This window comes from Dermacentor variabilis, chromosome 3 (assembly GCF_050947875.1).
Source record: "Dermacentor variabilis isolate Ectoservices chromosome 3, ASM5094787v1, whole genome shotgun sequence".
NCBI lineage: Eukaryota > Metazoa > Arthropoda > Arachnida > Ixodida > Ixodidae > Dermacentor > Dermacentor variabilis.
Window position 1 is genome coordinate 39,320 of NC_134570.1, and position 15,249 is coordinate 54,568.

General features: G+C 46.4%; 1 protein-coding gene and 1 pseudogene across 3 annotated transcripts in view; one reads left to right on the forward strand and one right to left on the reverse strand.

The window, feature by feature from the left end:
* Window positions 1–15,249, reverse strand: part of Aldh7A1 (aldehyde dehydrogenase 7 family member A1) — a 79,140-nt gene that overhangs the window by 2,765 nt on the left and 61,126 nt on the right. For 2 of the 3 annotated variants that reach the window (XM_075684032.1, XM_075684033.1), the window contains exons 6-7: window positions 12,295–12,501; window positions 12,057–12,149 (exon numbers count right to left, since the gene is read on the reverse strand). In XM_075684032.1, coding sequence (XP_075540147.1) covers window positions 12,057–12,149; window positions 12,295–12,501 — 300 coding nt within the window. Of the gene's footprint in view, window positions 1–10,638; window positions 10,721–12,056; window positions 12,150–12,294; window positions 12,502–15,249 lie in introns of all 3 variants that reach the window. The other variant, XR_012826552.1, reaches the window with a different exon arrangement.
* On the forward strand, window positions 5,540–6,520 carry LOC142575070 (uncharacterized; annotated as a pseudogene).

Here is a 15,249-nt window from a genome sequence, read left to right on the forward strand (position 1 = left end):
AAACACTCCTACTCTGCAACAAAACTGGTGCCAGATGTAAGGTCCTATAACTTTTTAGGCTATTATAACTTACGTTTCCCGGAGTGTTGAACTGGAAGTCTTCTGGGAACTATGTTTGTAAGCATGAAAAGGGTCTATAAAAGCAAGATTCTGAAGCTCTCTAGGAGTATGGGTGGCACTGTGGGAACATAAAGCCGTAACAAGTGATTTGTGGCCAGTAAGAATTATAAATTGTCGCCTTTCCAGAAAGTACCTTAAATGATTCACTGCAAGGTAGGCTGCGAGGAGCTCCCATCTGAAAGTACTGTACCGGCATTCAGTGTCGCGTAACTTGCGGGAAAAGAAGCAGATGGGGGCCCATGCAGCATTAATCCACTGAAGAGCTGCTCCCGCAGCTTCCGAAGAAATGTTCACCATAAGGCTAGTGGAAGCGGTCTGAAGCGTGATGCAGGAGGGCGGCTTGTGCAAGTGCGGTCTTAACGACAGTGAAAGCCTGATCAACAACCCCGTCCCAAGGAAGACTCAGCTTTTGAAATAGAAAGAAGTGCTTCAAGAGGCTGCACCAACTTGGAGCATGCAGGGATGAAACGGCAATAAAATTTTATGAGTCCGAGAAAATGTCGCAAGCTACATGTGGACTTTGGTGGCGGATAGTCGATGATGGCCTGAACCTTGTCAGGCAGTGGAGTGATGCCATGATTGGTGATGTGATGTCTGAGAAAATCCATCTCCCGAACTCCAAACTGACATTTGTCAACTTTTGATGAGATCGTAATCACGAAGTAGAGTGAAAAGTTGATGTAGATGTGCTTTGCGAGTTTCAGCATCGCTGCTGGCGACGAGAAGTTCATCTACGTAGGCAAAAAAAAACGGTAAGCCTCTGGTGACTTCGTCTCTAAAATGGTGAAAGGTTCGAGCTGCATTGCGCAAATTGAAAGGCATGCGTAAATACTCAAAAAGGCCACATGGGGTAGTTATAGCCATCTTTGGAATGTCGGCTGGCTCAACGTCGATCTGGTGATGCGCTTTCACAAGATTGATTTTCAAATATATTGTTGTGCTGGTTAAAAAGGCAGTGCAATCCTGAATATTGGGTAGCGGGTGTTAGTAGGGAACAGCGACTGCATTCAGTGTGCGATAGTCACCACAGGGGCGCCAGTCATTCTTCTTCTTAGGAACCATATGTAGTGCTGATTACCGATGGACGAACAATTTTTAGTTGCAACATATGCTTGAATTTATTGCGGGCAACTCGAAGTTTATCAGGACCGAGTCAGGAGGGGCGGCAGTGAACAGGGGGTCTGTGGTAGCAATACAATGGGTTACAGTGTGTTTAGGGGTTTTATCTAACGGAGACTGTGTAGTGATCTCCGGAAACTCGTTGAGTAGAGCTGCATATGGTAAGGCAGGCAATCTGATAGAAATAGGGTTGAGAGCAGCAGCGTACGACAGAAAACAGTTGACTGACAGCATTGTAATGTTATCCACTAGGCGACAGTGGCTCATTTCCACAAGCAGATGAAAATGGCTCAGGAAATCAGACCCTAAGATAGCACAGCGGACATCTATCCAAAATAGCCATGGCAACCTTCTCTTAAGACCGAGATTGAGGCTAAGAGACTTCTGTCCGTAAATTGTGACAACAGAAGAGTTCATAGCTTGCAGGGGGTGTTGACTTTGCGCGGAGACACCGGTCAGCTTTGGATGCAGGAATTATGCTGACCTCTGCACCAGTGTCTACCAACAAATGCAGTCCTGCGGTGCAGTCGTTTATATGAAAAAGGCGGCTTGATGTAAAGGCCATCATCGCCTGTCGCTGTTACTGACGACCGGCCTGAGCGTTTCCCGTGTGCCGCGAACAGGTTGAATGAATGTGTGATGTTTAGTGACGCAAAGGCCAGGTATGGCCAAAGAGCGCCATGCCAGTCTTAAGAGGAAGCTTTAGCTCGGGCCAAACTCCGACGAGGCCTATTCAAATACATGTAAAATTCAAAAACGCTTTTCTGAGAAACCCCCTGGACTGTCTTAACGAATTGTTGCATTTTAGAGAGAAAGCTAAATTCTAGTGATTCTTGGAAGGGGAATTGCAAGTTAAGGCCTGGATATTGTGAAAAAATTTTTGAAAAATTCGGAAGTTCTAAAGAAATAGATGCACGAAGTTTGTAAATCAATAGCTCTGCAGTAAAAACAGATATCGCAGTTCTTTAAATGGCATCCATTAGATAATTCAAAGCAGACAAATTCGATATGTGAATTCATATCTTACGTGAATTTGTTACGTTTTGTCCATATTACTGATTTTTTTTTTTTACATTCATGTGTAACATATCAATTTTGTCCGCCTTAGATGTACTATCTGATGCAATTCACAGAATTGTGTTACGGTTTTTTTTTGCCAAGTTAGAAAGTTGTAAACTTGATAGTTTCATTTTCTGATAATTTCCGATTTTTGAAAATTCGTAATAAAAATTGCCGATCTAAATAAAAAATTGGAAACCATCAGTCACTAGATTTTAAGCTTTACCTCGTCAAATTTGGTGCTGTGGTGACCGAGGAAAAAGAATTCTCCTTTTACATGTATTTAGATAGGAGCACCCGAGCTAAAGCTTCCTCTTAATGAGTTCGCAGTGGTGGCCTGATGAGTACTGTGAAGTTAATGTGACGTGGTTGTAAAGGGGCCTAAAATAGTTGCTGTTAATTGTGTAAAATCTATGTGTAACAAGATTATGGCAATGACTAATGACCTGTAATATGAGCATTAAAATGCATTGTGAAAGTATGATGATGATCATCATCATCAGGCTTTTTTTTATGTCTCTGCGATCTCCAATTACCCCTGTCCTGCACCAACCGATTCCAACTAGCATCCGCAAATTTCCCAATTTCGTCGCACCACCTAGTCTTCTGCTGTCCTCTACTGTGCTTCCCTTCCCTTGGTACCCATTCTGTCACCCTAATGGTCCAACGGTTATCTAATCTGCGCATTACATGACCTGCCCAGCGCCATTTTTTTTTTTCTCAATGTCATTTAGAATATTGTCCATATTCTCCAAACTGCTCTCTGTTTCCTGAAGTTATGCCTGGCGTTCTTCGTTTCATCGCTCTTTGTGCGGTCCTTAACTTGTTCTCAAGCTCCTTTGTCAGTCTCAAAGTCTCTGCCACATATGTCAGCACTGGTAAAATGCACTGATTATATAGCTTCCTTTTCAATGATAACAGTAAGCTGCCAGTCAGGAGCTCACGATGTCTGCCGTATGCAATACAACCTATTTTTATTCTTCTGTGAATTTCCTTCTCATGGTCAGGGTTCCCTGTGATTAGTTGACCTAGGTAAACATACTCCTTCACAAACTCTACAGGCTGACTTGCAATCCCGAACACTTGTTCCCTTGGCCGGTTATTCATCATCTTTCTCTTCTGCATATTAATCTAAAACCCCACTCTTACACTCCCTGTTAAGGTCCTCAATCATTTGTTGTAACTCATCTGCAGTGTTGCTGAACAGAACAATGTCATCGGCAAACCGAAGGTTGCTGAAGTATTCACCGTCGATCCTTACTCCTAAACCTTCCCAGTTTAATAGCTTAAATACTTCTTCCAAGTATGCAGTGAATAGCATTGCAGAGATTGTGTCTCCTTGTCTGACCCTTTTCTTTATAGGCATCTTCCTACTTTTCTTGTGTAGAATCAAGGTGGCTGTGGAATCTCTGTAGATATTTTCTAGATATTTTCCAAGGTATTTACGTAAGCGGTCTGTACTCCTTGATACCGCAATGCCTCTATGACTGCTGGTACCTCTACTGAATCAAGTGCTTTTTCATAATCTATGAAAGCCATATAGAAAGGCTTACTGTACTCTGTGGATTTCTCGATAACCTGATTAATGATATGGATGTGATCCATTGTAGAGTATCCCTTCCTGAAGTCAGCCTGTTCCCTTGGTTGACTAAAGTCCAGTGTTGCCCTTATTCTATTGGAGATTATTTTGGTAAATATTTTATATAATACTGGGAGTAAGCTAATGGGCCTATAATTTTTCAGTTCTGTAACATCGCACTTTTTGTGGATTAGTATAATGCATTTCGTCAACTTGTTGTCTTATAGGTTCACATTCTCGCATCGAAACTTGGTAAGGGCTCTGGCGGAGTGGTTGAGTGCACTCTTCGGTTATTGTGCGATGCTTTGCGACTGGTGTTGGTCGAATCTTTGAGTCGAAAAGCAGTCTTTCTATCGTCGGAGCAGACTTCCGAGCTATTGCTGCTTAGTCATAGGGAGACGGATTTATGTCGAAGTCTGGTTCAGGAACTATGGTTGCCAGGGTAGATGTGGCAGTATCCAAGAGGACAAATGCATTGCTAGTTTCCACAATTTCCTCAATATACGCGATCGTCGCGCCGTTGTTGATATGCTTGAACTGGCTCTTGAGATACAAATTTCACGGTTGAGCAGTAGACGCGTGTTGCCCTTGATTATGCCTTCTACGTCTGCGGGTGTTTCGGTGCCGACGGAAATAACTATGCTGGAGCGAGGCGGGATGCTCCCTTGATCTTCAAGGACAGGAAGTCTCTGCCGAGAATGACGTCTCGTGAACACTGTTGGAGAATAATGAATGTGGCAGGGTAGGTCCAATCATGAAGGGTAATTCTTGACGTGAAAATTCCAGTCAGCGTAATGAGGTGTCCTCCAGCGGTCCGAATTTTAAGGCCTTCCCATGCAGTCTTAACTTTCTTCAACTAGGCCGCGGTGGGTCCACTCATGACGGAGTAGTCGGCTCCTGTGTCTACTAAGGCGATGACTGCATGGCCGGTGAGAAGCACATCGAGGTCGGTGGTCCTTTGTCTTGTGTTACAGTAAGGTGTTGGTGTCGGACATGGCTGCGTCGTGTTGACGTGTGGCTGGTATGTCGCATTGTCAGGTCATTAGTCGGTCTGTTCCTTGCTTCCAGGCTTTGTCGGAATGGCGGCGTGTCATCTCGTTGAGATAGTCTCTTCTGCATATTGGGTGGCGGCGGAAAATTTTCTTCAGTTAGACAAACAGCAACCGCACCTCCATTGGTTGCTGCTTTTAGTTTTCCGGATCTGGGCTAACGGACTGGCCCCAGGCTGGGTCAGTGTATGGATGGCGCTGCGGCAACAGGTAGTGGGCTGGTCACGCCGAACGGGATGGTCGTCGAAGGCTCCACTGAGTAGCAGCGAGGTAGTCAGCGATATCATGAGGGCGCTGACCTTCCTGAAGGCATGGTGCGTTTACGGCAAACCCTTGCAGTCCCATTGCGTGGTAAGGACTTTGGCGGTAGATGTGGCCGGCTTCTCCCCAGTGATAGCAGAGTGGGCGGTGGTTGAGGGCGTGCCAAATGTCTGCTTTCCTCGCGTAGCTGCGCTGGCCGACGGGTGGGCGTGCTGGCAGCAGCGGCGGTGAACGACGGAATCGCGGCATTACAGGGCTTTGGCGCGGTCGCGGAGGGGGACCTTGACGGCGGGCGATGGCGGCGTAGGTCATCGCTTCTGGCTGGGACTGCACTGATAGTGGTTGCTGTTATATTCAGTTTCGTTATTCATTTCAGTTCTTTATTCCCCAGGGGGCGCTTCTGTTCTTCATTATATATATTGGTTGTATATGTTAAATAAACGGCTTTTTACTTCGGGACGGCTGGAGTCTGACTTCCACCTTCAGTCAATACCACATTGGCGACGAAGATGTCGTGAACGTACCCCCAGCCCCGCTGCGCCGTCCGTATCCGCCCACCATGAGCTTCACCGGGCTTGCTCCGCCACCGTTTTCCCTTCCGACGCCCGGCCGTCCCGCATTGCCATGGGAGCAGTGGGAGCAGATGTTCAACGTGTACTTGCTGGCATCCGGAGCCGCCGCATTCAAGCCGGAGCAACGCAAGGCTATTCTTTTGCATTGTTTGGGGGTGGAGGGCCAGTGTACTTATCAGACGCTGCATGCAGGGACCAGCGCCACAGCACTGGCCGCGCCAAGTGTCGCAGCACTCGCCGATGACAAGTCTGTCGTGGCCCCTCCTGATGAATACGACTCTGCACTCGCCGCATTACGGCACCAGTTTTCGACATCGCGTAACGTTATCATCGAGCGTCATCGCTTTCACCACCGCAGCCAACACACAGGCAAGTCCGTTCATGACTTTGTTCCCGCTCTACAGGAGCTAGCATCACATTGTTCGTTTGCCTAGCAAGATGATGCTCTGCGGGACCAATTCGTTGCCGGCGTAGCTTCCACTCGCGTACGTGATTAGTTACTGCTCGAGGGTTCCACGCTTTCAGTCGAGAATTCTGTTCGAATTGCACTTCAGTTTGAGCAGGCAGCTGAAGAGCTAAAGGAGCTTTCGGCTTCGCTCGAAGCAATTTCATTGCGGCAGCATTGAAAACCATCGTCGCATTCTTCAAAAAAAAGGAATTTACAACCGGCAGCCACCTTAGAGCAGAATTTAACGAGGGGCGCGGGCGGCTCACTTGCGCCGCAGCGGAACCGGCCCCCTCAGCAGAACCGAGAACAGTAGCCGCTCCGGCTCGCCACATTGTTTCCGATGCGGCTCGCGGGACCACATCGCGTCAGCGCCGCAGTGCCCAGCGCATGGCAAGACTTGTTCGTTTTGCGATCGCAAGGGCCACTTTCAAAGGGTATGCAACCGCAAGCTAACCCAAATGCAAGGCCGAGTCCGTGAAGTTGAATTTCATGAAGATGTTTCGTCATCCAGCAGTGCTGAGGAAGTTTTGACTGTGCAATGTTCCGTGCGTAGCGGAATTCATATTCAAGTGCAAGTCGCGAATATCACTTTGACATTCCTTGTTGATTCAGGGTCGTCTGTTTCAATCCTGTCGGAGCAAGAATTCAGTCGATATTTTCAGAGCGTTCCGCTCCTGCCTGCTCCGCATGTTAGTCTGTTTGACTACTCTCAACGGCCGATTCCAGTGCTAGGTTGTTTCCAGGCAGATGTTCGGTTTAAAGGCCACACAGCATCGCTACGCTTTTATGTTGTTCACCGAGTAACTTGTCTGATCGATCTTGACGGCATTAAAACCTTGGATCTTCGCATTGAGGGTTCTGCTCTCAAGTGCTTATACACGTCCATTGCTCCGCAGTCAACTGTTGTTGACCCGCTATCCTGTTCTATTTCCACACAGTCAAGCACGCAGCCCCGTAACGAAGCTCTTCCGCCAGCCTTAGCACATGAGTTCAGTTGATTTTTCAGTCCCGAGTTGGGTCTTGCTAAGAGGTTCACGCATTGCATCAAGACACGACAAGGCGTGCAGCCTGTAACTTCGAAGCTTCGCCGTCTGCCGTATTATCTCCGGTCACCAGTATCAAATGAGCTTCAGAGGTTGCTGAGCCTTGAATGAAGTTTTTCAATGTGCGATTGAAATGTAATATTTGCCCATTGGCTTGAATGAAGTTTTTCAATGTGCGATTGAAACGTTCTATTTGCCCATTGGCTTGGGGGTAGTATACTGAAGAATGTGAAAGACTGATGCCTCTGTGTTGCAGGAAAGTTATGAACTCACGCGAAGTGAACTGAGGTCCATTGTCACAAACAATCTCTTCCGGGTAGCCTTCATGGGCAAAAACACTTGTTAAAAAGTCTTTCACGGTGCTCGTGGACACTTCGCTGCAAAAATACACCTCTGGCCATTTAGAATGGTAGTCAACAAGTGTTCCAGCAAATCTGCTATTGCAAGCTGCATGCTCCAAAGGACCAATAATGTTTAGGCCAAGCTTATGCCACGGTCGCTCAGGCCATTCAACAGGTTGCAACGGTGCTGGTGATGTTTTGGCGGACTTATCTGCCTCCAGGCAGATATGGCAGTTTTTACTGCCGTTTCCACTTGCTTATCCATTCGTGGCCACCAGAACCGCTCACGCAGTCGCGCCTTCGTGCGCGTGATACCCGGATGTGTCTTGTGCGCGGTGCCGATGATCTGAGCCGTGAGGGAGGACGGAACAACGAGGCACTCTCCACGCAGTAGCAGGTTATCGACAACAAAAAGTTCCTCCCGAATGGCATAGAATGGTTTCGCCTCTTCTGGTATGGACTTCTTTGGCGGCCAGGAACTCAGCACGAATGACTTGATGGTTTCCAGGCAACTGTTGTCGAGGGCAGCCTGCCTGAACTTCTCCACAGTCACGCAGGCTGGCTCAATGAACGAGACAATTTCTTCCTCCTTAGCAATCTCTGCCTCCGAGGTAGGTGCTGGTAGCTGAGAAAGTGCATCTGCTACAGTGTTTGTGGACCCCTTGCGGTATTCAACAGTGAAATTCTAGCAAAGCAGTCGTGCACTCCAGCATGCTATTCGGAGTGGGTGTCTTCCATGTCCTTGTGACGACAGCAAGGACACCAGTGCCTGGTGGTCTGTTCGAATTGTGAAATGGCGACCCCACAGGTACGTGTGCCATCGCTCACACGCCCAAATGCACGCAAGAGCTTCTCGTTCTCCGACTGAATATTGTCTCTCTGCAGGCGACAGTGTACGAGTTGCGAAAGCGACTGTGCGGAGCTCGTGGCCACTGTTGCTGCAGGACTGCTCCCAGCCCACAGTCGGACGCGTCGGTCGACACAATGACTGGCAATGACGGATCGAACATCTGGAGGACTGTACTCGACGAAAGCATTTCCTTGATTTTCCGGAAACTGCTGTCTGCTTCGGCAGACCAGATGAATGGTTCATTTTTGCGTAGTAAGACTCTCATAGGCTCAACCACTTGTGCCAAGTGTGGAACAAACTTGGAGTAGTATTCTACGAGGCACAGGAATGAACGAAGGGTGGCCACATCAGTTGGCACAGGTGTGTTAACTATGGAGTCTACTTTCTCTGGAAGTGGCGAGATACCACGTGCAGTGACCTTGTGCCCTAGAAAGGCAAGTTCTGGAACGTCGAAAAGGCATTTGTAGTTCAGTTTCAGACCTGCGTTCTTGATCTTTTGCAGCATGGTCTTCAAGTTGAAAGGTGTTGTTCTGCAGTCTTGCCAGAAATGATGACATCATCAATGTAGAACAACACGCCAGGGCAGCGGTCAAGGATTGTCTCCATCATCTTCTGAGATGCCGCTGGGGCAGAAACCAACCCAAAGCAAACTCTGTTAAAACGGAAAAGGCCATCATGAGTGATGAAAGCTGTCAGATCCCTGCTGTCAGGGTGCAAGAGAACCAGATGGTAAGCGGAAGCCAAGTCAAGTTTGGAGAAGTGTGTAGCGGCCTACCAAAGCGCGAAGTAGCTCCTCTGTATGAGGCAATGGGAAACTGTCTGGAACAATAGCTTTGTTCGGCTCTCAAAGGTCTACGCATATCCTGATGCTACCATCTTTCTTGTTGACAACAACAATGGGGACACCCATTCAGAAGCATCAATCGCAGAACCTCTTCTTTAACAATGTCAGCAATTGAGGCCACTTGATGCTGCGACTATGGAAAGAGCTTCTGCAGTTCCTCGCAAATGACTACTCTGATGGTCTCCCGCAGGTTGTCGCGGCCAAGTGCTTGAACGTTGGCATGGTTTGCGGTCAACGGTCGGTGATTATATTGCCTTGTCCACATATCGAGCTTCTTCTCAATACTTGTGGCCTCGGAAACAAATTCGGCAAGAGCCTTGGGTGGGTTCCGAATCAATCTGGTGAAGAGCTCTTGCTTTACCCCATGCATGAGGAACCTATTTTTCTTCTCAGACATATTCGGGTCAGCGTGGTGGAAACGGGCGCGTCATCTCCTAGGTGAAGATCACTATGGTCTCGTTGGGTAGGTGTACTCAAGCTTCTAGCATAGCTTCGGCCCTTTCTTTGCACATGATGCTCGTAAATGTCCGCAGGAAGCCACTACGGAACAGGTTACATGTTGTCAGGGTCGACTCCCGGTTTCAAAACCACATTTTGGTGGTGTCTTCTAAGGTGAAGTATACATGCCACAGTTTCTCATCGGAGTCCCAGTTGTTGAAAGTCGCGATTCGTTCATAGGTCTCCAGCCAGGTTTCCGAGTCTTCACACGATGATCCACGGAAGGTCGGTGGCTCCCTGGGCTGTTGCAGCATGATGGGGGATGCTGGGGCTGCCATTGGGGTTGACTTGGCGACGATCTTCCTTGTCGTTTCAGGCAGAAGTCCGTGCTCTGGGGGCACTCCTTGCAGCCTGTGGCTACCTTGCTGGTTCTTGGCTATGCTGGTGTTGTCTTGCACGTTCGGGCTTGGGTCACGCCTTTGTGGGGGCGTCCGCTACATGAACGCAAACCACCTCCACCAGATGTCACGTAGTAGTGACGGCAAAGAACACAGTAGCAATACTGCGAATGACGAAACTTTTATTGGGCGAACCTGTGCCCGCAGAACAGGCTACATTTAAAGCACAACGGTAGCGGCGAACACAGTCGGTGATCGTCAAAATCTGATCTGCGGATAAGCGTGCTAGCTTTATATACATGAGCCATTGAACATTCCAGAGTAATTGTTGGTGCTCGCGTGTCTTCCAGAAAGTTGCACACTATTGGCGTCACACATACATGCAATCAGATTACACAAGGTTCGGCAACAACCAGACAGCAGATAGAACTATCGATAACATTCCAGAAACTTCCAATACATGCAGGCACGTCCTGTGCTGAGCGAAAACATTTGTTAGACTGTGAAGAGCGCTCACCCGTAAAAGATAAACAAGTTCACGTGTCAATATGTTTCTAAACTTGCTCCAAAGGTCAATAACACCATCGCCACAAAATTCACTGAAACAGAAGTCAAGATAGAATAACACACTCTCGTCCCTGGTACACAAGAAGTCTTTGACAGTAACCTTCTTGCATCGATTTTTGTTGCACGAATAAAGAGGAAAAGAAAAAAAGACGTACACCATGCAATTAATGATCGGAGATGCCAGGCTAAACCGACACAGAAATTCGCCAATGGTTTAACTGGTGAAGACAAGGTTAAGTACAGTCGCTGAAGTGCCTCGAATGCCTGTCGGTTGTTTAACAATTTGTTGCAAGTTGTGACAAAATACGATACCACTTAAAGGGACACTAAAGCAAAACAATAAATCAGTTTAGACTAATAAAGCATTGTTTGAGAACTCTGCAGGCGGTCATTTCAACATAATAGTTTAATGTTAGATGAAAAAAATGAAGGTCAAAGTATCAGTATTTGAATTTCGTGCCAAAACCCCGATGCCGGTACGTCAGTGTGACGTCTGGAATTCCAAAGTATCTTTTCGTATTTGGGCCGCATTGGCTCAGTAAATGTTCCACAAACTTGCCAAGTTTAATATTAGGTTCTTTTGGAACACAATGCAGTCAATCTGTACCGCTAAGTAAGTAAGTAGGCCCTAGAAGACTATCAATATCCATCACTTCACAATGTCCAGGTGCAGGAACTTCAAGGAGGCATCGCCACCTGTAGTTCACTTTTGTGCTTTTTCTTGCTTACTAAGCGTCTTATCGTCGTAACAATGGCGTTTTCGGTGTTGTAGAAGGGTAACTTAGTGATTCAGAAGAAATAATTTTTCTCTTTAGTGTCCCTTAAGTAACTAATGTTTGAATTTGTATCGGGGTTAAAGAAACCATGCTCCCACTATTTCTGGGAGATTCAAGATCCCCAACAAGAAGCATTTTGTCATGAGGAAACGTTGGCATGTGTTCGTGCAAGTCATGCATGAACTGCGGTGGCGAGTCAGGAGGGTGGTAGAAGCCAAACAGTAACAATGACATATTGCAGCATGTAAGGTTTAAAGTGATGGATTTAATATTTTCTGCTGACCCAACAGTACAACTGGAATATGTTCTTTGACCAAGATAGCCACTCCACCTCCTCTCGCACACCTGCCTTTGCAATAAGCCTGATAAGGGGGGGAAAACAACAGCATCGTCGATATCTTTATGTAACCACGCTTCAGTTATCAAACCTACATGAGAGTATCCTGAAATAATCGCCTCCAGTCAGACACTTTTATTAATGATACTTATAGTACTTCACTGATGCAACATTCATGACAACATTCACAGCACAGCTTTGTAAAAGCTGCAGCACAGTGCAATACAAATCAGCAGACAAAGCTAAGGGGCTCACCTTCTCACCACCAAAGGCGCCGCCAATCTCTGCTCCACTTGTTGGAATGTTAATGTTCACAATACCACAGTCCGAGCCCTTTGGTCCCAGCCACTATTTCATGAGAAATGTAAAGATAACAGTCTATTGCATGGTGTCCAGCAAGTATTTGTAATGGATACTGAGAACATTTTTTTCTCTAGCACATCGTTGTAGGAATGTGAGAGGAATGATCTAGAATGCAACCTTGGCTACCCACCTTAAAGACGTTGGCAAGGTTGGCAGTAAAGAGGCTGCTGGAGAGGCCCTGCTCCACCTCATTGTTCCATGCAATGGCTTGGTCCACATTGTCGCATTTGAGAAGGTACACGATGGGGGCAAATGTCTCCCGGTGAACAACAGGTGCATCATGTGGCAAGCCAGTCACAATGGTGGGCTCCACAAAGTAGCCATCCCTCTCCACACGCTGCACGAAAGGAGGCACTCACACAGGGAACGCACCACATACACAGTGGCCATTCAATCAGATCACAGGGTTGCTACAAAGGAAAGGCACAACCTGAAGAAAAATCTAGTTTGCTACACTGGGGGGCATAGGAAGATCACTTCTGTTCACAGCAGAGGGTAACAGTGCTAGAGTCGGTCGCACAGGTTTGTTGTCAGTAAGAACTGAAACAGTGCATTCGTAGCTTTCTGTTGCGGCTGCTTGTGAGGCAAGTTAGTTGGCTTAGTGTAACCCTTCCTTTCTTTGCTCCTACCATTGATAGTGAGCAAATATCATGGGCATCATTCGTCCAGCGATTAGAATTAGTGCTATCGCATAACACAAACAGGCAACAACCTTTGCTTAGGTTTTTAATATATTTTGTTTTGTAAGCACACCATATGTATTCAAAACTAAAACAAGGAAATTGACAAATTTAGGTTTGCTTGAACTTGACCGGATAAGTAGCTGGAGCACGACACACACACACACACACACACACACACACACACACACACACACACACACACACACACACACACACACACACACACACACACACACACACACACACACACACACACACACACACACACAGCATGGAGACATACAAAGGTGCAATATAATGTTCCCAACTTTTTTTTTTATAACAATTTATCCTTACGTTGATAAAGCGATATTTTCCTAGTGGTTTCCAGTAGTCTGAATGCATGCTAACAGAAAGTCTTAAGCTAACCTGAACAAACAAAATTTTTGCATAAGAAAGTGGTAATAAGCTTTATTTGCAAGAAAATAATGTAAAACATACTTGAAGATTGCGCAACACGATAGAGCATGGTGCAACTAATATTCAAAACAAACCACTTGCCAGAGAAATAGTGAGAAATAGCAACACCAAGCGATTAAAATTGTGAGAGAAATGTAAAATTTGTATTCAACTACAATGCCGCTTGGTCGACACTAAATTTAGCAAATGAGCCCTGCAATCATGATTTATTTCCAGAGCTGCATAGACTCATTCACTCACTGAGCCATGAGATAGTGTCCCTGCTTACAAGGGCTGTGGTTATATCAAAAGGAATTTTTTTATTAGAAAGAATTATGCTCTTTGATTTTCCATGCCAAAACTACCGTATGATTTATGGGGATGCTCAACTCTCCCGTGTCAGTAAACTTCGACTTGGGCTAGTTGGTATGACACTGTTCTGTTTATTGCACTATACTGTTATACAAAAGACAAAAAAGCATGTGTATGTCAGTTTATTTTGTCCTTTGCATACTACCAGTATAGCGCAGTAAACAGAACAATGTCACATGTCCCCTGATGTTTTTCCTGCATAGCTCTCGCATCTAACACGCATTCCCCACGTAGCTATGAGCCGCTGGGAGTCTGTGTAGTTGCAGAATAGTACGAGATGATGCAAATGTTACGCTGTTAACACCACCTAAAGGCAGGACTTTAATCAGGCGCAAAAGGAAGTAGCCTCTTGCTCTTTGGCTTGGAGTCGATGGAGGCTGTGCACTTGTCGCATGCCTATTGGCATGCTCTGTGGGAGCATCCAGTGAGAGGCTTCAATGCAGAGCGCCAGGATCGACGAACACGATCGTTCGAATGTGCCACCATTCATTTGGCTGTACATGTGAATGATTAGGTGTTAGTGTCTGGCATGTAGTGAACACATTCACTCAATATCCTGTTGTGGTCAGTTGGACTTCCTCATTTCATTAGTACCCATCATGTTTTATTGGTAGTGATTTGACTAGCTGGCATTGGTGTATAGAGGGCGGAATAAATGCTCAGTAGACCATAAGAAAGGCAAGTGCCTTTCTGTTTTCTTCACTGCTAAAACACAAAAGCCCGGGGTTCTATATAGGACAACCATGAGTGAACACAATACTTGGCAGAATGTGATTAGCCAGTTTTTAATTAAGATGCTTAATTCTCTTGTTAATGACCCGTTTGCGACTGAATATTCATGTGTTACACACTTCCTGCAGACAAATTTTCCAAGAGGGTACTTATTTTCCGTGGATATTGAGGATTTGTTTTATGCTGTCCTGCACAATGAATTGTTCTCCCGTGTCAGAAGTGGCATCGACGAGAGCGACCCTATTGCCTTCAAAATATAGGCATGTCGATGCGTTTTTATCTCTTCAAGTTTTATCTAAAAGTCACCTTCAATTTCAACGAAATTTTATGTACAGGGTCGTCCACTCTTAGGGTGAACACTTAGGGCTCACCGTGGCCACGCTCCGCAGGGCGGCAGTGCGTCCGGCGCGGCGGCGCATCAAAGCGAAGCAGCGCAGGCGCACACGGACCTCGGGGAGGTGCTTCGCATCGTCTGCTACAGTGCTGGAGCACGCCGCTCTGGCTTTGCTGTAAAGTACACTTCGCTTGACCCACAGGTGACTGAGTGCCAGAGGCGCCATCGCGGGAAGGCGCACTTCACTAACTGGAGCATTTTCCAGCTGGTTCAGTCTACAGCTTGTGAACAGCCTGCTTAATCAATATACATTACCAGAAACGAGCTTCTCACCACATAAATCACTTAGCATGTTTTTTATAAGTGATAAGGGTAAAAATAGTCATTTTTTCGCGCTCTTTATTAGGCTCTTTATTAGCAAGACTTAAGCTAGAAAACAGGCATATAGATTATAGATTTTCCCCTCCAATTACCTATTCAAAACGGACAGAAATAGCATTCGCATGCGGCGTGCATTGACTCCAAG